Source organism: Chaetomium fimeti, assembly GCF_033439085.1.
Source record: "Chaetomium fimeti strain CBS 168.71 chromosome Unknown B0H64scaffold_2, whole genome shotgun sequence".
Taxonomy (NCBI): domain Eukaryota; kingdom Fungi; phylum Ascomycota; class Sordariomycetes; order Sordariales; family Chaetomiaceae; genus Chaetomium; species Chaetomium fimeti.
This window is the reverse complement of record NW_026944330.1, coordinates 1,027,335-1,046,411: the sequence shown is the minus strand read 5'-3', so window position 1 is coordinate 1,046,411 and position 19,077 is coordinate 1,027,335. Positions and strand designations below refer to the sequence as shown.

The window sequence follows — 19,077 nt, the reverse complement described above, 5'->3', positions numbered from 1 at the left end:
TCCGTTTCAATATCAGCACCTCTCTTGAGTAGAACATCGACGACAGACTTGTGGCCATCCCTGGCGGCCACCAACAGTGCAGGGAAGCCTTCCTTATCCTTGGCATCTATGTTCGCACCCCTCTCGAGTAGGAGGTCGACAACGGACGAGTGGCCGCCCTCGGTAGCCCAAACAAGCGGAGTTTGGCCCGAAGATTTCTTATTCCTCGTTTCCACATCTCTCGTTTCTATATCGGCACCCTGCTCGAGCAGGGCCTCGACGACGGAGGCGTGGCCACCACCGGCAGCCCACGACAGCGGGGTCCGGTTTTGAGCATCCTTGAGGTCTACCCTAGCACCCTCCTCGAGGAGCCGATCGACAATGGCCCGGTGGCCGTATTTGGCAGCGCATAGGAGTGGAGTTTGCTCCTGAGCATCCTTGAAGTCTACCCTCGCACCCTCCTCGAGGAGCCGATCGACAATGGCCCGGTGGCCGTGTTTGGCAGCGTATAGTAGTGGAGTGTGCTCCTGTCCGTCTGGGAGGTCCGCGAAGGCACCGTGGTCCAGATAGCGCTCAATGTCGAAGCCGAGTTCGGCGCAGTAGGTGAGGGCGGTTCTTCCGTCGTCGTCCATTTTGTTTGGGTCTGCTTTCATCTCCAGCATCGCGCTTGCGACTTCGTGCCAGCCGTTCCGGACAGCCTGCGGAAGCGCAGGCTGTAGGACGGGGGACTTGAAGTCGCCCGTCTTGACGAGACAGAGGAGATACAATGCCTCGGTTCGGTCCCGGTCGTGAGTTGCTCGTGCAAGCTGTTTGAAGATCTCGGGTCGGGGCGGGACGTTGCTCGGCCGTAGCTGGTCAATCTTTTTCTCGATGGTTTGGTAGCAATCCAAAATCTCCGTGCCCTGATTGCCTTCTTCGCCCGTGCTGGAGAATTGGTCGCGCATCCAACTGATGCCGTCTCTGCCGAACTTCTGCGTCACGCCATCCGAAGCCTGCGCGAGAGCCCAGCGGTAGAGCTCTCCAATAGCGCGGAAGGCTTTAGCGGGGAGGTCGTCGTCGTCGTCGCTGCCGTCGCCATCTTGAGCCGGAGTTGATAGCGGATGCCGCTGGCATGCCCATTGCAGCAAGGTTTCGGCTCGCTCCCACTCTGATTGCCGCCTGTAGGCTTCGGCTTGTCGAATCGACGTTGTGAGCATCTCCTTCTCCGAAGGCATTTGCAGCCTGTTGCGCAGTGCCGGGATGATGCACAACAAGGCGTCGGAACGCGTTCCCAGGCCGCTCTCCGCGAAAGCCGTGGCGAGCGCGCTGACGGCCGGGTTGTCGAACCGTACGTTGCCGTCGTCCTCCACAAATGTCGTGCTGCCGAGGGGCACGAGGTTCTGAACCACCAGCGCCACGACCAGTGCGACGAAGAGCTCCTGGGCGCAGATGTCTAACAGCGAACCGTCGATCGGGCAGGTCTGGACTCGAAGCCCGACTTGCTGGCCGAACTGGCGAGACTGCGACTCGCGTACCAGGTCCCACCCACAAAGCCTCTGGAAAGATTGGAGTGGCCTGCGTTCTTGCTTATGTTGCCGCAATATCCAGCGGTCCCCGGAGTCAAGGAAGAACAAATCGACAAGGTTATGATTATAGCACCCTTCAACTGCATCGATGGTCGCGTCGGTAAATGTGGGTGTGCCGGAACCAAGCCAAAAGTTCATGTCACCCTGTCTGTCAAGATCGCGACGCCAGTTGTGATCGTCAGGGCCGACCGAAACGACCCTGACCGTCTCATGTCCTTTTTCCTTTGCCGTCGCATTGGGGTTGTCGAGACGTTCATTGGAGGTCAGAGACCACATCCAGAGCCCCAAGATGGCCTCGACTCTCGCAGAATCGATCGCCCAACGGGTTTGCATCTTTTTGCCCTGGGGTGGCTTGAGAATGACGGGAACCAACTGTTCGCGGTCACCGGCCTCGTCGTCAGCGGTAGGTGAATCTACTACTTTGACCTGGAGCGTGATAGTGTCGTAGGGCATGCTTTTAGGAAGGAGGGTCTCTGCAATGCGGCGAAAGGCCTCGGCGAGTTTGAAGGCTTTGGCGCGGACTTTGATGGTGCCATGCTCCCATAGCTGGTACTCTCGGTCCTCAAGCTTCCCAAGCGAGACATGCCCCGTCAAGTGTGCAAGCCGCACTCGGGTTCGGATCAAGTCTTCGAGCTTGGCTTGACGCTGACCGGCTTGGCTTGCCCCTGGCGGGTGTGTCGAGGCGGGATCATAGACTTCCTTTACCTCGGGATCGCGAGAATCGACCGTGCTGACGTCTTCGCCCTTGTGGCTGCCAACGTGCCAAAACGAACCTTCGTGGTGTTCTCGTAACTCAAAGGCAAGCCAGTCGAGTTCGTGACCGGCGACCGTGTCGGGCATGTCTAAGAGCTTGTTGCCCTTGCGGTCGAGACGCTGCATGCGGAGCGATCCGCGCAGCAGGCTCATGACAATGGTGATGCCAAGTTGTGTGAGGGAAATCCATGCCTTCATCCCTCGCAGACCTATAAACTGTATGATATAGCCGATCACGACAGCGAGGACGGCAACAAAAGTGTACAACTCGAAGTGGGACACCTTGTCCCAGTCCTCCTTCTTGGAAGACGTCCACATTCTGAGAGGCTTGGTCGTGTCCTCGATATGGGCGAAAGGGTCAAAGCTCTGGTCGCCAATGAGTTGCGGACCTGGCTGGAGCCAAATAAGGCGCGACTGAGAGTGTGCGGCTTGGTCTCTAGAGACTCTCTCAAACCGAACTTCACGCGTGGTTTGCCCGATAAGCGCTGCACAGCTCCACATGCCGCCGCACATGAGAGCAGTGCCAATAATGTACATGCTCGGGGCGTAGTTTATTGTCGCGGCCGGGCCGTCTCCTTCGTTGAGATCCCAGCGCAGGATCCAGACACCGGCGCCGGCCAGAGTGATAACGCCGGCTTGAAGCACGAATCCTATAGCAGCCACGGTATTGAAAACCCAATCCGGACGCTTCACGATGCCGACGTTGAGCGAAATGTTCGGATGGGTGGCGAACGAACTGTGGGTAGTTCCCTGGTCGCTGCTGTTCGCCCGCCTTTTAACTCTTCTCCAGTCACTCCCAAGGGTTTCTCCATTTGAATTCGCGTATTTCTGCAGATAATGTTGAAACAGGAACAAGCCCGCTTTATCGTCCACATAACCGGGTGGCGGGGTGTTGTAGCCTGCGTCGTAAACCAGCTCGATAATCTTCGGGCGTCCGAGAACGCGGGTAATGCCACCTCTGTTGAACAGCTCGCAAACGTCGCGGCTTGTGGATGTACACAGCTCTGCCTCGACGACACCGTCGCCCTCTTGCGACCGACCAATAAAAGCGCGGAGGGAAGAATGGCCGCAGACTCGAATGGTAGAAACGATGGCGGTCAGGATCCCGATCGGCGCCATGGCAAAGATGAAGTAGTCGAGGAAGGATGTGCTCTCGCTGAGGTACTGCCTGGTCATGGATTCTCCGAACAGGGCTAGAAGCGGCCCTATATCGGTAGCCAAGTTGTTGGAAAAGTCGGACAGGTCGTCGGCCCCGACCGTGACGCCGACCAAGGCCGCGGCCCAGACGACGCAAAAGAGGTAGCGCTTGGCCATGTTTGATTTGTCTCAACTCCAGTCTCTCAGGCCTGTAACTCGCTGGGTCGCCTTCTCCTACATTCAATCACTACCAAATCATTTCCCTGCCGGGTGGACGTGGTGGACGGTGGAGAGGTGAACAGTCAACAGAGGATGGTATCAGCTGCGTAAATTTGTTGGGGTGGGGAACAGGGGGTATTTGAGAGCTGAGTCGGTACCTAACCTAGCACAACGAATTATTGGTTGACTATCGTAAATATTCTGCCGTTCACGTTGTACTGTGTACATGGCTTGCATAAGGTAATCACCCAACGAGTGAGCTAGCCGAATGAGGTGGCACACTCTTCGTGATCTTCCCAAATGGGCAGCGCCGCAGCTGGCATGCTAACTGGCCGCCCCTCGTGGATGGTTGATTGGCTGGCCCTGGAGGTTCGGGCCGCTCGGCGAAAGTTGGTGATGTGAGTGTTCTGTACAAAGTAAACTTGAAGATGTAATCTAAAAAAAAGAGTTTAATGATACAAGCATAACTCCGAATACCTGCCTAGATAAAGCCGAGACCCATATCTTAGCGCCGTGACATGACCTTCCCGTCCCTTCCTCTTTTCATTAGCTTACAGCTGGCATTTTCAACGCCTTTCCACTCGGCAACTTCCGGGTCGTTCCCCTCTCTGCCGATTGCATCTTACCACTGTCTTATCACGGGTATCCCTCGCAAAGAAAAATCACTTTCTCCTCGTGATTCCGTCACCAAAATCACAATGTACGTACTGTGTAAGCAAACGCCAAATGGGCCCCCTCGGCGCGGACCCTTCTCGCTAACCCAACTGGGACATTCTCCCACTTTAGGGCCGCCACGTTCAGTCCTACGCCCTACCAAGAAGGGAGGCCACTAGATCTCCAAGTGTGCAAAAGCTACTCCCCCGACCTGCCGTCCCGCGTTACCGCCACCATCAGCAGAGTGATCTCGATGACCATGTCCGTTGTACTGGATGTCACCTTGCAGACGCGTCAGGGCCCGCCTGTACACCACGTGCTCAAGCTCTACGACCGTCGATTTGGCTCCTGCCTGCGTGAAGTTCGCAAGGACAGCCCCGCGCCGAACCCACAGGAAAATGAAGCAGCGTTCGAGGCCTTTGTCAGGCGGGGAATGATGCCCGGCTTCCTCCGCCATCTAAAGGAAAGAAACGAGACCGAGATGCTCGCGGTCAGGGCTCGGGAGTTCCTTGACGAGCCCGATCGCACCGAAGGTCTTGCCAAGTACGAGGCCGCGCTCTGGCAGGACTGTATCGAGCACTTTGAATGCGAGACCAAGGCCTACCACCGACTCGCCGATCTCCAAGGCACCTTGGTCCCGCGCATCCACGCCCATGTAAGTCTGTCGGCCGCTGAGCTCGCGACCATCATACCACAGGAAACAGCGCCCTACTTTGAAGTGAGAGGTATCCTTCTGGAACGGGTCGACGGATATTGTCTAGAAGACCTGACGCTCGGCCCCCTACCACGAAACCTAAAGCCATGGCACCACATCATCCAGGTGGCCGCTGATGCAGCGTATGAGATCAACAAGCGCGGCGTCATCATGGAAGACTGTGCGCCACGCAATGTGGTCGTGGACAGGCAGTCGCAGACACCGCGTATCGTCGATCTGGCACAGTGCATCTTCCGGGATGAGATGGTGAGCGAATGGTACGAGTGGGGGTGGCACGAAGACGAGGATGATTGGGATCCGGATGTCGAGTATTGGGAGCAAGTGAGTACCAGGAGTAACCCAGGGGCGATTGGGGCGGTTATGGCGAATCGTATACAGAGGAAGACGGGTGTGAAGATGGATTTCAGGTATCCGGACTGGAGTGGGATTATTGCTGAGATAAGGCGGAGAAAAGAGGAGGCAGCCCTCTCTTCAACACCCCCTAATGCCCCTTCCCCCAAACCAACCCCCTCCTCAACCACTCGGGCACAAAAGCCTTGATCCTAGCCTTCTTCACCTCCTCTCCTTCACCTACCCTACAACAAACTCATCCCCCTCCCTAAACCCGCCCGCGCCCGAACTCGCTTCACCCCGTCGTGGCGCACTAGTTAGGGGTCCGGGATTACACAGTACTATAGGTAGTTAGATATATAATCAATCTACTCTTTAGTCTACCAACCAAAAGGGTAAAACTAATCGAACCTAAAGGTTGTTTTGGGTTCGGGTTGGACGGAACGGCAGCTGGCAAATTTGGGGATGACAGATTAATCATTAATAGGTACAGATCAAGGTAGATATCGTCCCCGACAAGCTATCCAAAGCAGTAGGGCAGTGTCTCCCTATTCAAGCCCCCTGGCTCTTGAATTCTTGCTCCGTCCAGTGCCAGAGTTCCTGAACAGCCTTTTCGTTCTCCAGCACCTTATCCTCATACTCCTTCAACTTGGGGTTGTAGAACCCGCCGCTCCTGACAGTCTGTGAATCTGCCGTGCTGGCCCATAGCTGGCAACGTGCTCCTTGGCGGACGTCGGTCAAAAGGATAGACCCAAGAGCTTTGATGAACCCTCCCAGCCAAGGTCGCCGCTTTGCCAGGTCATCGAGCAGACCAGTGTTCACCACGCCGGGGTGAATAGCGACAAATTTGACGGCCGGGTAGAGTTTGGCCAAAGCGCGGGTGTGGTAGTAGTCGGCCAGCTTGGACTGACCGTAGCGCGCCAAGCTAGAAATCTCGTTCATGGGGGTCTTGCAACGGGGAAGCTGGACCCCATCCGACGGCGCTTGTCTGAACAACTCGGAGCTGAGGTTGACGACACGAACATCGGCCTGGTGCGTCTCGGCCGTCTGGAGCAGGATGGGGAGCAAGAGCTTGGTGAATAGCGCGGGCCCCATATAGTTGGAGCCGAACTGGACTTCGTAGCCGTCGGTTGTCAGGCCGGCGGGGGATGCCATCAGTCCGGCGTTGTTCATGAGCAGGTCCAGACGATCGGAAAGACCCGAAAACTCGTCTGCGGCCTTCTTCACCGACGCAAACGAGCCCAAGTCGAGCTCGAGAAACCTGATCTTGCCCTTGGATGCGGGCACGGCTTGGTGGATCTCCTCGATGGCGGCGTTGGCGCGGGCGGCTGTTCTGGCCGTGAGGTAGATGGCGGCTGGGTTGTGTTTGGCGAGTTGGAGCACGCTCTCTTTCCCCAATCCGCTGCTCCCGCCCGTCACGATTATGATCTTGCCAGAAAGGTCTGGCATGTCATGATCTGGGGAGAAGCCCATGATGTTGACGGGGTGTGTTGGGAAGCGTGGCGTATTAAGGGGTGATGGAATGCCAGAGGGTTGGTTCTTAGGGAGTTTAGAGGATGAATACAGTTGGGCGCCTTGGGGCATGCCGCATGATGGCCCCTTTATCACAATCCCAGCGCCGAGGTGCCCGCCACCAGGTCTCGGTTGCATCATTTCCTTATTACATGCCTCGGCTGTCAGGGCAGTACCTAAAGGCTAAAGTTTCTAAAAAGTGGACTTCCTTGGGCGGTCGAAGCCCCATCTGTCAAATCATGCCCCTCCCCCTCCTCCCCCCTCTCCCCCGTCTCTCGTCCGTCAGGGGTTGGGGCCTCCCGGTGCGCCTACCGTCCGGAGATATATCCAACCCACACGAGAATCTAGCTCCGCATGGGTTTTTGTAGAACGGCCGGATTATATAAACTGTCATGGGGAATCGGCTGTTTATTTCCCCCGGTTCGATCTGCGGGTGGAACCTTGGGTAGTTTGATTAGTGATCGTTGACCCCCGAGTGAGGTCAGTGAGGTCACTCAGTTGCCACTTTCGGAGGGTTTGCCATGGAGGCCTGTCTAACCAAGCCAGTGCTAGCATAGACGTGGGTTTTTGGCAAGCTCTGAACTTCTGAAGGGTTGGGCAACTTGGGCTAGATAACCTGGAATACAAATTGAAATAACAGCCACGACTTCGACATTCTTTCTCTTTCGTCCCAGACATCACTGCCCCGTACCACCCAGTCATCTTTCTGATTATTCTCGCCATGAAGGCCCTTGTGTCAAAACCTCACCTCCTCTCAAGGGTTGCTACTCTGGCCTTGGGCAAGACCATCGGGGGCCCAGCTGCAGAGTTCACAGACGTCCCCGAGCCGACCATCTCCCCCAACGAGATCCTTGTCAAGGTCCGCGCCGTCGCACTTAATCCGACCGACCATATGCACATTGATGTTATCTCACCTCCCGGATCCACCATCGGCTGCGACTATGCTGGCGAAGTCGCCAAAGTCGGTGGTAACGCCGTTAAAGCTTGGTCAGTTGGGGACCGCGTTGCAGGCGTTGTTCACGGTGGTCTCGTTCCCGGCCGGGGTGCCTTCGCCGAGTACCTCAAAATTGATAGTGATCTCGCATGGAAGGTCCCGGACGACGTGGACGACGCAGCTGCTGCAACGTTCGGCGTCTCTGCCGCGACGGCCATGCTTGCTCTAAATTGCCGCCTCGGCCTCCCTTATCCTGGCGAGGAACAGGACATTCGGCGGCAGCAAACAGCGCCTGCCATTTTCATCTACGCCGGTTCCACAGCTGCCGGCCTCTTTACCATTCAAACCGCCAAGCTCGCCGGCTACACTGTTGTCACGACCGCCTCGCCACACTCCACCGACCTCGTGAAGAGCTATGGCGCCGACGCTGTCTTTGACTACCACGACCCAGACGTTGCCACCGCAATCACCAAGCAGTACCCCGACATCTCCATTGCCGTTGACTGCTTCTCCAAGGGCAAGTCCTTCGGGATCAGCGACGAAGTGCTCAAGAACAGCAAGGGCAAACTCATCACGCTGCTGCAGCCACCCAAGCCCAAGTATCCCGGGGTCGAGCACGAGCTCATCTTGGCCTACACGCTCTTCGGCCATGCATTCCAATGGCTGCCGCCCGTTGGACCGAAGTGGCCAGCGCTCCCCGACGACCGCAAGGCGCTCGCCCGCTTTTATGCCACTTTGCCGCAGCTCGTGGGCAGCAAGAAACTCAGGGCGCCGCCAGTTCTTTTGGAGGAGGGGGGGTGGAATGGAATCTTGACGGGACTGGACAAGTTGCGGGCGGGTAAGGTGTCTGGTGGCAAGATAGTGGTCAAGTTGTGACTTGTATAAGCCGAAACCCTGCTTGGCCTCCATACACGTCGTCATGGAAGCCACGTGACAACTCAACGATTGGGCGGGGTCGGGCCGCAGTGCTTGAAGTTTTGAATGCAGGAGCGGGACGATTGTCACGATTTAATTAGTCCAACACAGAATGGGCATGGCAACGGAGGGAGGCCCGATGCAGACTTGAAAGTATTCCAAATACTGGCCAAGATGGAGTATTGTTATGAGTGCGAACGTTATTTTGTGAGCGCAGAAGCGCTTCGCCAGCATCGCGAGAACTCGGCTCGGCACATGACTCATGGCTCTACCTCCATCTTCGGCTCGACCACAGTCACAACACCGACCCCTCCTGTACGCGCTAGCCCACAGACATCAGCATCAGGCTTTGCAATGGCGCCAGGGTTTAGATCTTGGTCATCGCGCCCCGTGACTCAGACAGCCACAGCCTGCGGTACGGCTCGAGATGATACGAATCATACGATTGATACCTCTAAAATCCTCATAGATTCTCTAAAAGGGTAATTATGTCGCAGTCATCATTTCGCTCTCGCCGTTTCCCTCTTGGGAATTATTGACCTATTAGGTGCTGACAATCGCCTCCAAATAGGCTCTACACCAGCGGGGAGTACTCAGACCTCGTGATATCCTGCCGAGGAAAGGAATACCACGCGCATAAGGCCGTCGTGTGCACCCAGTCCGACTTCTTCTCTGCAGCTTGCCGCGGAACCTTCAAGGTCAGTGAAAGTCCATGCACTAGCAAACTAGCAAAGGCGTGGAACTAACCTTAAAGCAGGAGGCACAGGAAGGAAAGATTGACCTCCCAGATGATGACCCTCGGCTTGTCGATATCATGGTGCATTACCTGTACCACTTCGACTATGACATACAATTACATGGCTTAGAAACGGACCGACACAGAACCAACGACAGCGAACCAGGAGGGGGCGCCCTTCTTACTCATGCAAAGGTTTACTCCTTGGCAGAGAAGTACCTGATCCACGGACTGAAGGCTGTTGCACTTCGACAATTCAAGGCTGCTACTGCTCGCTCCCCAGACATCGATGATTTCCTTCCGGCAATGGAGGAGGTGTATACATCCACTATTGAGGATGACAGAGGCCTAAGGGATGTCGTCGTGGAAACACTTTGCAAGCATTCCGAATGGCTAGACGAGGAGGATGTACGAGATGTGGTTAAGGGGCTGGGAGCTTTGACGTATGATATGGTTATATATATGCGCAAAAAGCGTATCTTCTGAAACTAATGGGGGGAGCCACGCCACGGCCCGTCACTGGCCCCAACTTACCTCCGGTGGTAACTATAAAACGCACGCACACATGGTAAAACAACACAACCCTCGAACTAATCCTTGCATTATTACCCTATAGCGAACCTTCCACCCTCCATCCGCCCAACTCGACGGGTTACTAATAACCTACCCAGTCTCTCTCTCGCACACGGGGGAACTCAAGCCCCAAACCTCGTCGGCCTCGCCGCACGTACCGCCATCCCCTCCACCCCCTCTTCACTACCATCTATACCCCGACCCCCTTCCGGCCCGCCCGGCGCATCACCACTAACATGACCATGGCCATACCCATCACCATAATCATCACCATAATCATCACCATAATCATCACCATAATCATCACCATAATCATCACCATAATCATCACCATAATCACCCCCCGACCCATCTCCATACCCATAACCGCCATAACCATACCCACCCCCCGGCCCATCACCCCCATACCCACCACCACCACCACCACCACCACCACCAGGTCCCCAACCCCCACCCGTCCACGGCTCATTACCCCCTACCCCCATCCTCGCCCGGGTTGGGGTGTGGATGCGGATGCGGGTGCGGTTCTGGTTCCGGATGAGGATGGGGATGAGGTTCCGGTTCAGGATGCGGGTGCGGATACGGCCACCCCGGCCCCGGCCACCCCGACCCATGCCACCCAGGCCACCCCGGATGCCCCGGATGCCCCGGATGCCCCGGATGTCCTGGATGCCCCGGCCAGCCCGTCGTGGCCGTCGTATACTCAGTCCGAGTACGCGTGCGCGTGGTGGTGACGTCGGCGGTGAAGAAGCGGGTGCTGGTCTCGTCGTCGGTGGTGGTCGAGCTGGTCGTGGTCGTAGTGGTGGTGGTGGTCGTCGTGCGGGTGACGCGTACGTTGGTGTGGGTGCGTGTGGTGCTGGTGGTGGTGCGTGCCGTGGAGACGTCGGTTGTCGTGGTGCTGGTGGTTTCGATTCCGGTGGTGGTTGTGCTTGTAGTCGAGATATCAGTCGTGGTAGTGCTGGTAGTCTCGATTCCAGTGGTCGGGGTACTTGTAGTTGAAATATCTGTCGTTGTTGTGAGGGCCGTCTCGGTGTCCGTGGCGATGTATGTGGTGGAGCGGTCTACGTATGTTATGAAGGCTGTGGTGGTGGTGCTTCTCGTTGAGATATCAGTCGTGGTGGTGCTGGTAGTCTCAATCCCAGTGGTGGTTGTGCTGGTGGTTGAGATATCGGTGGTAGTAGTGCTTGTGATTTCCGTAGCGGTCGTGGACTCAGTCCCAGTGGTCGTGGTGCTAGTCGTGATGATTGCTGTAGACGTCGAGGTCGTAGTGGTTGTTGTTGTAGTCGTCTTGGTTGATGTCGCTACATAGAATTAGCGGTGAAAAACACCATAAAGCACAGAAGAGCCGAAACAAGAGGAAGCAAACAACCGGCCTGAGCCCTAGGTCATGAAGTTGAGCACCCGAAAGACTTACACGTAGGACAACACGAGGTATTGTCGGCATCTGCGCAAGGGACTCGGCAAACCCCCATGTCAAGAGTAAGACCGAGAAGCACGCCAGGTGCGCAGTGGCAGTCCCTAGCGTGAGGTCAGCACAATGCCACAGCTTTCAAGGGCGTATCCGTCAACTCACACGCCGTTAACCATGCCAAAAGCACTATATCCCTGAGAATCACACTCGGCGGCACAGGCGTCGAGTGTCGTGGGGCTGATAGATGGCGTAATAGACAGCAGGAGACCAAAGATACTGTCGAGGCCGAGCGGGCCCAGCCCGAGGCAGCCATAGAGATAGTCGGTGTTGCTCCCCAGCACGGGCACCGTTGGCCGCCGGATGAGAGCCACCTCGGCCTCGATGATGAGACCCGGGTCGTAGTCTGGCTGGTCCAGCACTGTCGGCGGCCCGGTCAGCGTGTCCAGGATGTCGTCACATTCAAAGAGGAGGTCGGTGAACAGGCGCTTGAAACCGGGGATCAGGGGCGTGTAGCAGCCCTGCAGCTGCGTGTTGATGTACACGGGGTATATGTTGTTCTGGCCGCAGCAGCGTTGAGATGAGGTGTCGCAGTCACCAAAAACACTGGAAGCCCGTCAGCCATGATGTAGAGAAGTGGCATGGGAGGGATGATACTCACCCAGGGGCAGCATCACACGTCGTGTTGCACACGCCTGGCGTGGACAGCAGCTCAGCATGGACGCGGAATGCTCCGAGACCGAACGCCGACCCGCAACGGCAGCGAACCTGGCCACTGTAGGAGCGCGTCAGCACATAATAGTCACACTTGTCCTGGCGTAACTCACGCTTCAGGGGACCCGTGGACCAGGGGATACCCCAGACCGGCGCACATGTTGAAGCAAACATCAATGTCGACCACCAGCGCCGATGCTCGGACATCCTGAGTGGGAAACCCGGCTGGGGAGTTGTAGCAGCCCAGGTGCTGATAGTAGTCGGCGAGGGCCGGGTTGGAGTTGATGATGGGCACCAACTCGTTGGCGGCAAACGTCGGAGCGGCGTCACAGTGTTGTTGATGCTGGAGCCGGGGTCCCAGTTGGGAAAGCTGCGGGACGGATCCGTGGGATTGGGGCCCTCAGGGGTGAAGCTGAAGAAAAGCCCGGCACTGATGAGGAAGTTGGGGACTGTTCAACAACGTTAGCCCTTATTTACGAGTTGGTGTTGAGAAAAGGAGCTATCAAGAGCTGTAAAGGTGCTGAAAAACACAGAAATCGACATACAACAACCAAGATTAACAAAGTTATCCGATCCACAGGCGGCGATCTCGGCCGCGACCGAGCCTAGATAACCCTGGGCATGGACGCCGACGCTCAGCAGACCGGCGGCGGCCGCGAGGGCCTGTCCGACCCGAGGTCGCATGTTGACGTAAGGGACGACGGCACCGTCAAAACACCGTCAAGAAGTGAGGGCAGAAAGCTATCTACGATGAAGGAGCGGACTGTAGGACGCTTCAAGCAAAGGCGGCCGGATGCGGTGCTGTTCTAAGTATCGTTTCCATGGCGGGCGAGTCGCATGTTTGAAGAGCGAAAGGGGATAACGCAACCACCAAGTGATCCCACGATCAGGGCGCCGTCGCGTCGGCTCACGATACTAGGTCCATGGTGTTGGCGCGATCTAAGACACCCCCAGTGCGGGGCGTGGAATGCACATAACGGTAACGACAGAGGAAAAGAACAGTCAAGACACAATGCGGTCGATATTTGACAAGCATTCCTAGTTGATGGTCTCACACGAGAGTCTAGACAAGCCCTAGCCTCGCAGCATGCGAAAGGGAGGGCACCCGTTAGCCCTTGGCAGATGCCAGGAGGGATCAAAACTCCAACGCAAACTAGATGAGAAGCTCGTTGAAAATGCCAAACGCAACGGCCGGCGAGATTCCGCGGAGGCTTTCCCCCGACGGGGGAGAACCCCTGACATCCTGGAAGCGGCGAGACCGACGTGAACAGCACCCATGACCACGATACGATGTATGAGTGTACCCGAGTCTAGACCGCCAGCAAACTAGCAGGCGCCATCCTCCATCAATACCTAGCTCTGGTAGCCACTTACAAGCAGCTCCGCGTCCGCTCCCTGACTCCAAGCCCATTCCTCCTGACGCCAGGATTGTGTCGAACATTTCAGCAAACACCGCCGATAAATGTCCAGCCGAAATAAACCAAAAGAGCAGCAGCAGAGTAGCATTCGCCCCATCACCCCATCCCCGACCACAACCACCACCGTGCCGGGCTCAACGGCATACAGCATCCTTCTACCCATCAAATTCGACCCCCACAACCTTGCCCGTCCCCCCTCCCGCACCCACACTCGACGAGGAGCCCGCCCCATTCCCGGCCGCCGCAGACTCACCGCCCCCCTCTACACCACCATCCCCCTCCCCAACCGCCACCAACGCCCCATCACTAGCCTCCGCATCAGCCCCCATCAACAGATCCCTATCCGAGCTCCGCACACTGCGGCGCTCCGCATCGCCCTGGTACGCAGAGGCGCCCTTCCCACTCCTAGTCGACGCCCGATCAAACCCGCCATCCTCATCCTCATCGTCCTCCTCCTCATCATTCCCGCCCCGCTGTTGCTGCTGCCCCTGCAGCTGCTGGTCCGGCAGGGCATTCTTCTCGAGCTCCTTCTGGGCCTCCTCCATGCGGCGGCGGACCTCGGCGGCGACGCGCATGCCGTCGGTGACAATGTTGTCGAGCACGCCGCGCAGGCCGCGGCCGGCGCCGCCCGCAGGCCCCGGCCCCGGCCCCGGCGCGCCGCCCTGTCCGGTGCCGAGCGCCGCGTTGACGGCGCGGCCGGCGCCCATGCCCAGGCTGGAGAAGGTGGTCAGGGACGAGGCGCTGGTGGGCGTGGTTGTTAGCCCTTCGATGATGTGGAAGGAGGCGGGGAAGGAGGTTTCGAAGAATTGTTCGAGGAGTTCGTCGGCGAGGACTACCATGCGGAAGGTGGGGAGGGTGATGTGTAGGGGGTTGGATGGGTCGAGTGCGATGTTGGCCTTTTCGGATTGGGCTTTTGAGACGCGGCGGCGGGTGTCGACGTCGCCGGGGGTTAGTTCCGTCGAGTTGAGCTGGAGCGTAGGTGGTGAGTTCCCAAACTTCTTAGCTGCTGCTTTGGGGCTGCCGGTTGGTGAGTCCATCGCTAAGAGATCGTCTTCATCATCCTCGTCCTCGTCCTCGTCGTCATCACCGATGGCGAATGCGTCGGGGTTTGCTAGCTCTTCGCCCGCCGGCTCGTTAATCTGTGTCGATTCAAGCTTTTCCTGGACTTCCCGCAGCGAACTATCTTGGTTCTTTGGGTGATCCGGGTCGGCGTACTCAAAGCATCTCCTTATGAACGCGCTGACGCTGCCGAGAAATCGCTCGCTCACCGGTTGAACGTCGCTCTGGGCACCATTCGTGCTCTCTCCGGCTAGCGTTAGGCTCGAATTCGACGGGCTCAACGTGCCCTCCAGCCCACGACGGGAAAGGAACAGCAAAGCTTCCGACATGCGCAATATGCCTTCCCGGTCCACCTTGCCATCGCCGTTATCATCGTGGAGTTCGAAGAAGTAATTGATGGCTCCCATAATGTCACGTTTCCCCTTGATGCGTGCGAGGCCGGACACAACCTTCTGTAGAGTGAGGGCCGAGGACGAGTCGGTATCCCACTTCTGGAACAACCTTTGGAGGAACTCATGTTCCGCCGGCTCTGGGCCAGCTCCCCACGGTGACAGCAGCGTATCGGCCCGTCTAAAGCTACCATAGAAGCCCTTATCCTTTTCCGCGAATGCGTCCCGTTGGGGTGTCGAGGGCGCATCTGAAATGGCCCATTTGGACATGCCCGCGAGGAATTCGCGGAATGCATCATAGTCCATCAGGCTGGTGCTCGGGCCCAAACCAACCCGCCCCTTCTCGACGCTCTGGTCGGCCTCGCTAGCCGCTTCGGCAATCCGTGACCGGCTGTTTTTGGATCGCCTTGCCTGCTCCTGCTTAATGATGTGGTCGCGCTGTTGCCTCTCGTACAAAACTGTGTAGAACCGATCATACAGTGCGCCGAGTTCATCGTTGCTGAGCAGTTTACTATCCGGCCCAAGATTCCTAATGGCTGTGCGCTTGGCGAAGTTCTCGATATTGCTCAGGACGGCATCCTTGTTCTTCAGGCGAAGTTCTGTGATGCTGCTGTGGGTAATGCCAGCAAACTCTTTAAACGCGACGACCATGAGCTCCTGGAATTTGGTAACGGCCCTCAGCTTCGGGTTCTCCGACTTCGGGTGCGCCGACTCGTCTAGGCGGGCAAAATAGGATTTGAGAACCGAGATGAAGGCGCCGTCGTCCGCTGCGTCTAGCAACTCCTCCCCGTTTATTCTGAGGATGGCCAAACCGACTTGGAATAATACTTTAGGGCCTTCGACGAAGAAGACATCCAGGACTCTGAATGCGAACACCAGGGGCATCGAGTTGATGTAGAGTGATAAGAACCAAGGGAGTGAAACGACGGACAGCTGGACATCGCTCTTAACGAGATGCTCCCACAGAATCGGCATCGTCTTCTCTACCAGGGATTCAAACACTTTTTGGTCGAGCAGTGTGCCGTACATAGTTGTCGAGTAGTACCCTGGTACTAACCGGTCACACAAGGCCGAAAGGAGGAAAAAGGCCTGGGCCTCTGACATGTAGATGAGGAGTGCGGCCACGACGATGTTCATAGCCTGGCAGTAACCGACATCGGCGTTCACCCAGCTGTAGGCAGTGAGGACCCGGCGGAGGCGGCCGATGCCCTCTTCACTCTGGAAGCCCGGATACTCGGGCAAGCTGCGGTTTAGATCTTTTTCAATCTCGTCGATCGCCAGCGACTCCTGGCCGGAAAACTTAGATAGGGTGTCGGCGTAGAGGGTCGGGCTTTCGAGCCTCAGGTAGATGGAACCCGACGTCAGCTCCCACATCTCGCCCCTCAGCCTGTTGGGCAAGCCGACTCGGATGAGTTTGTGAAACGTAGGCTGGCGGATCAAGGTCGTGTTCCGACCGTTGTCCCTCAGGTACTCGGCCCATAACCTCATCTTCGCCCTATCGCGCAGCTTCTTGGGATCGCCGGGGTATTTAAAGAGCATGCCCAGGCCAGCATCGGGCGGTGGCGCGTTCTTCTTGTCTTCGGGTCGGAGGAGGTATTCGGAGTAGCACTCGGCCGTGACCTTCTTCAGCTTGGCGACCATACCGACATTTGATCGTAAACCTTTCTTGAGTCCATCGCAGAATCGTTCGCAGGCTTGTCGAGTGCCGGCAAGTTGCAGCGTCACGCGCTGTTCCCTCAGCTCCTTCTTGTCTTTCTCCTTGGCGGCATCCTGGCTTATACCATTCCATGTTGATATTGAGAGGGCAAACTAAATCACATTCCGTCAGCCCAGTCTACACCGACCATCGGGAGCAGACCCTCGTACCTGGAAGTTTTGACTGTGTAACCGCTCAACCCTTCGGATAGAACAGAGGGGGAATGTGAAGCCATTTCCGCCAGGTCCCCCGCCGTGTGTTTGCCCTGTGAATATGGAAGAGGTCGTTGTGGTCGCTGACTGTAGGAAGCTAGACGGTGTGGTGGAGAAGGAGAGGAAGGCCTCGGAGAGATGGAGCTTGCCGGCATATTGGTGGCCCCGGTCTCGGTCTCGGTCGCCTTGTGTCGCATTCGCGGGTGGGATGGTGAGCTCGGCCGTGATCTCATACAGAGGGTGCTGAGATGACGGGAGCCGAAACTGGCTTTGGAACAGGGATGCTTTGGATGGATTTCGGTCGGATTCGGAGAGGTTCAAGCCCTGCACCGGGTCTAACAACTGCTGCGCCTTCTGTACGAAGCTCGAGAAGTTCAACATCCTGTGTCTGGTAGATCGCGGAAGCTCCTATCTCGGATTGCAGCCCCCGGGGGGTGTTGCAAGTCGAGGCTCGGCGAGGAACTAGTGTAGTCGGGTGGGTGATATTTTGAGGAAATGCGAGTTCGGTAGTTAGGATGACATTGCTCGGGAGCAGCGGTTAGGTGGTTCGGTGATCGGCGGGATGATGGATTGGTGATTCAATGTGGTATCTAGCGGCGTAGCGTTTTGAGGGGTGAGGGGTTGTTGTTGTTGGGTGTTTCGAAGTTGATGCCCGTCTCGTGTGTGCGGCTGACAGGATGGGCAACCAAATGCCGACCCAAGTTAGGTTAGGAACAGGACCTGGAATGCCTGGGCGAGTCGTGCTCACGAGGCAGCAGCACCCACCCGGCCACCGCCGGATGTGGAGCCCCTCTCGCCAGGGCTGGGCTGGCACATCCCCGGCAGCGGTTGCCCCGCTTCTCGCAGTTCGTTCGTCGCCTGCAGCCCACTGCCCGATTCAAACACACCTAGCCCTGCTGCCCCGTTCTTCAACTTCCAGATGAGTGACTTGCATCCGTCATCTTGCGCTCGATGCCGTGCAGCCGCGAACCGGACCCAGAATACGAAAGTAGTGTAGCCGTCATTCATCCTCAGCTGCAGAGTAGCCGCACGGCTTGAATTATTGCGATGGCAATTGAGCACCACGAGACCCAATTCAAAGTATTGAATCAGGAGGAGCACGAAACATTCCAGGCTCCGTTGTCCTGAAGCAGCAACACCTAGCGGCAGGCGCCGGTTTCGTCCCAACCACATTGGGATATCAAGGTACCTTTCCATACCCCTTCAACGGGGGGACAGAACGTTGCCTTTTATCTCTCTATCCTTGACTTGGTAACTTGCTGTCATCTGCCAGTTCTCTCTGTCTGCTAGTTTGCTCATCTCCGGCCCTGACCCAGGGGTCCGAGTTCCACACCATGGAAACCGGCCCGCGCCGTTTCGGGCAGATTGCTTCAATGACATCGCCGCCATGACACAATCACCCGGTTGGGCGGCATCTCGCATTTTCCTCCTCCCATGTTAATTGTTGGGCTTGTGTCTGAAATTGAAGTTTGCTTCGGTGCGTTTGACCCAAGCAAGCCGTACTACCTGCTTTAGCAGTTTAGGTCCCTACCAATGTAGCAGTCACCAGTATACACATTTCCAACAATCCCTCTTGGCGAATTTGCCTGTTTGTTGACGGCCTCACGGCTTCGGTCTTTCCAGGTTTGTTTTCCCCAGTTGGGAGGTTGGTTCCGGGATTTGGCGATATTTCAGGGTCCGCTTGTCCTGCAACGCCAACGTCATCCGCCGCTTCCTTTGCCAAGGTCCCAGCGACTGGCGAGTGCCCCAGCGCCGCTGATCGCCTTCCTCAAACCTGTCCCCTGTCCCCTACCCTACCCCACGTTCCAGGTTGTTAAACCCCGCGAGCCCCGAGCCGCAAGCTGAGTTCGAAGGAAGAAGGCAGTCCTCGGTCCATTCGTCCACTGCCTATTGTTCATTACCTGCCGTCACCTTGGCTTGTTCCTTGGCTTGTCCCTTCTTCGGCAACTTACCCGCTCCACTCGGCCTCGGTCCATGCAACCCCGGGAGGTTGGATTTCGATTTCGATCTCATGTTCAGCTGCGACCCCTCCTTCTAGCTCCCCCCATCCTCTTTATACCTACTACCTCCGTCACTTACCCACTCTCCCATCCCATCACGAGCGGGACACGGCAAGCCCCCCAAGCACATGAACAGGGCAACACCCTTCCATCTTGGTT

General features: G+C 57.0%; 7 protein-coding genes across 7 annotated transcripts; 3 read left to right on the top strand and 4 right to left on the bottom strand.

Annotated features, from left to right (window-relative positions):
* Positions 1-20: 20 nt before the first annotated feature.
* On the bottom strand, positions 21-3,767 carry B0H64DRAFT_354020 (uncharacterized protein; the record flags this gene model as incomplete). The annotated part of the gene is made up of 3 exons (XM_062801524.1): positions 2,318-3,767; positions 437-2,239; positions 21-217 (listed from the first exon to the last, which is right to left on the bottom strand). Coding segments are annotated over exons 1-3 (3,294 nt in total), but the record flags the coding sequence as incomplete, so codon positions are not given.
* Positions 3,768-4,062: 295 nt separating this feature from the next.
* B0H64DRAFT_385194 (uncharacterized protein) lies at positions 4,063-5,739 on the top strand. The gene is made up of 2 exons (XM_062803057.1): positions 4,063-4,353; positions 4,440-5,739. Exons 1-2 carry the CDS (start codon positions 4,172-4,174, stop codon positions 5,560-5,562), a joined length of 1,305 nt encoding a protein of 434 aa, XP_062661976.1. The 5' UTR covers positions 4,063-4,171; the 3' UTR covers positions 5,563-5,739.
* Positions 5,740-5,904: 165 nt separating this feature from the next.
* Positions 5,905-6,825, bottom strand: B0H64DRAFT_318714 (uncharacterized protein; the record flags this gene model as incomplete). Its single annotated transcript, XM_062800400.1, has 1 exon — positions 5,905-6,825. The coding sequence occupies one exon, from the start codon at positions 6,823-6,825 to the stop codon at positions 5,905-5,907; it is 921 nt and encodes a 306-aa protein (XP_062661975.1).
* Positions 6,826-7,416: 591 nt separating this feature from the next.
* On the top strand, positions 7,417-8,818 carry B0H64DRAFT_385193 (chaperonin 10-like protein). Its single transcript, XM_062803056.1, has one exon. The coding sequence runs from the start codon at positions 7,586-7,588 to the stop codon at positions 8,672-8,674; it is 1,089 nt and encodes a 362-aa protein (XP_062661974.1). The 5' UTR covers positions 7,417-7,585; the 3' UTR covers positions 8,675-8,818.
* Positions 8,819-10,361, top strand: B0H64DRAFT_471741 (BTB/POZ protein). The gene is made up of 3 exons (XM_062807902.1): positions 8,819-9,195; positions 9,285-9,411; positions 9,471-10,361. The coding sequence occupies exons 1-3, from the start codon at positions 8,888-8,890 to the stop codon at positions 9,933-9,935; spliced, it is 900 nt and encodes a 299-aa protein (XP_062661973.1). The 5' UTR covers positions 8,819-8,887; the 3' UTR covers positions 9,936-10,361.
* On the bottom strand, positions 10,145-12,828 carry B0H64DRAFT_471740 (uncharacterized protein; the record flags this gene model as incomplete). Its single annotated transcript, XM_062807901.1, has 8 exons — positions 10,145-10,687; positions 10,758-11,323; positions 11,437-11,540; positions 11,596-12,036; positions 12,092-12,205; positions 12,258-12,369; positions 12,459-12,593; positions 12,690-12,828. The coding sequence occupies 8 exons, from the start codon at positions 12,826-12,828 to the stop codon at positions 10,145-10,147; spliced, it is 2,154 nt and encodes a 717-aa protein (XP_062661972.1).
* An 889-nt stretch (positions 12,829-13,717) lies between these two features.
* Positions 13,718-17,299, bottom strand: B0H64DRAFT_438918 (rab-GTPase-TBC domain-containing protein; the record flags this gene model as incomplete). The annotated part of the gene is made up of 2 exons (XM_062806387.1): positions 13,718-16,819; positions 16,877-17,299. 2 exons carry the CDS (start codon positions 17,297-17,299, stop codon positions 13,718-13,720), a joined length of 3,525 nt encoding a protein of 1,174 aa, XP_062661971.1.
* Positions 17,300-19,077: the final 1,778 nt, after the last annotated feature.

Excerpts from the sequence above, each read along its gene's own strand:
- B0H64DRAFT_385194 (XM_062803057.1), top strand. The coding sequence starts at position 4,172 with ATGACCTTCCCGTCCCTTCCTCTTTTCATTAGCTTACAGCTGGCATTT. Across the intron at positions 4,354-4,439 it reads TCCGTCACCAAAATCACAAT|GGCCGCCACGTTCAGTCCTA; the intron begins GTACGTACTGTG and ends CTCCCACTTTAG.
- B0H64DRAFT_385193 (XM_062803056.1), top strand. The coding sequence starts at position 7,586 with ATGAAGGCCCTTGTGTCAAAACCTCACCTCCTCTCAAGGGTTGCTACT.
- B0H64DRAFT_471741 (XM_062807902.1), top strand. The coding sequence starts at position 8,888 with ATGGAGTATTGTTATGAGTGCGAACGTTATTTTGTGAGCGCAGAAGCG. Across the intron at positions 9,196-9,284 it reads CTCATAGATTCTCTAAAAGG|GCTCTACACCAGCGGGGAGT; the intron begins GTAATTATGTCG and ends GCCTCCAAATAG. Across the intron at positions 9,412-9,470 it reads CTTGCCGCGGAACCTTCAAG|GAGGCACAGGAAGGAAAGAT; the intron begins GTCAGTGAAAGT and ends ACCTTAAAGCAG.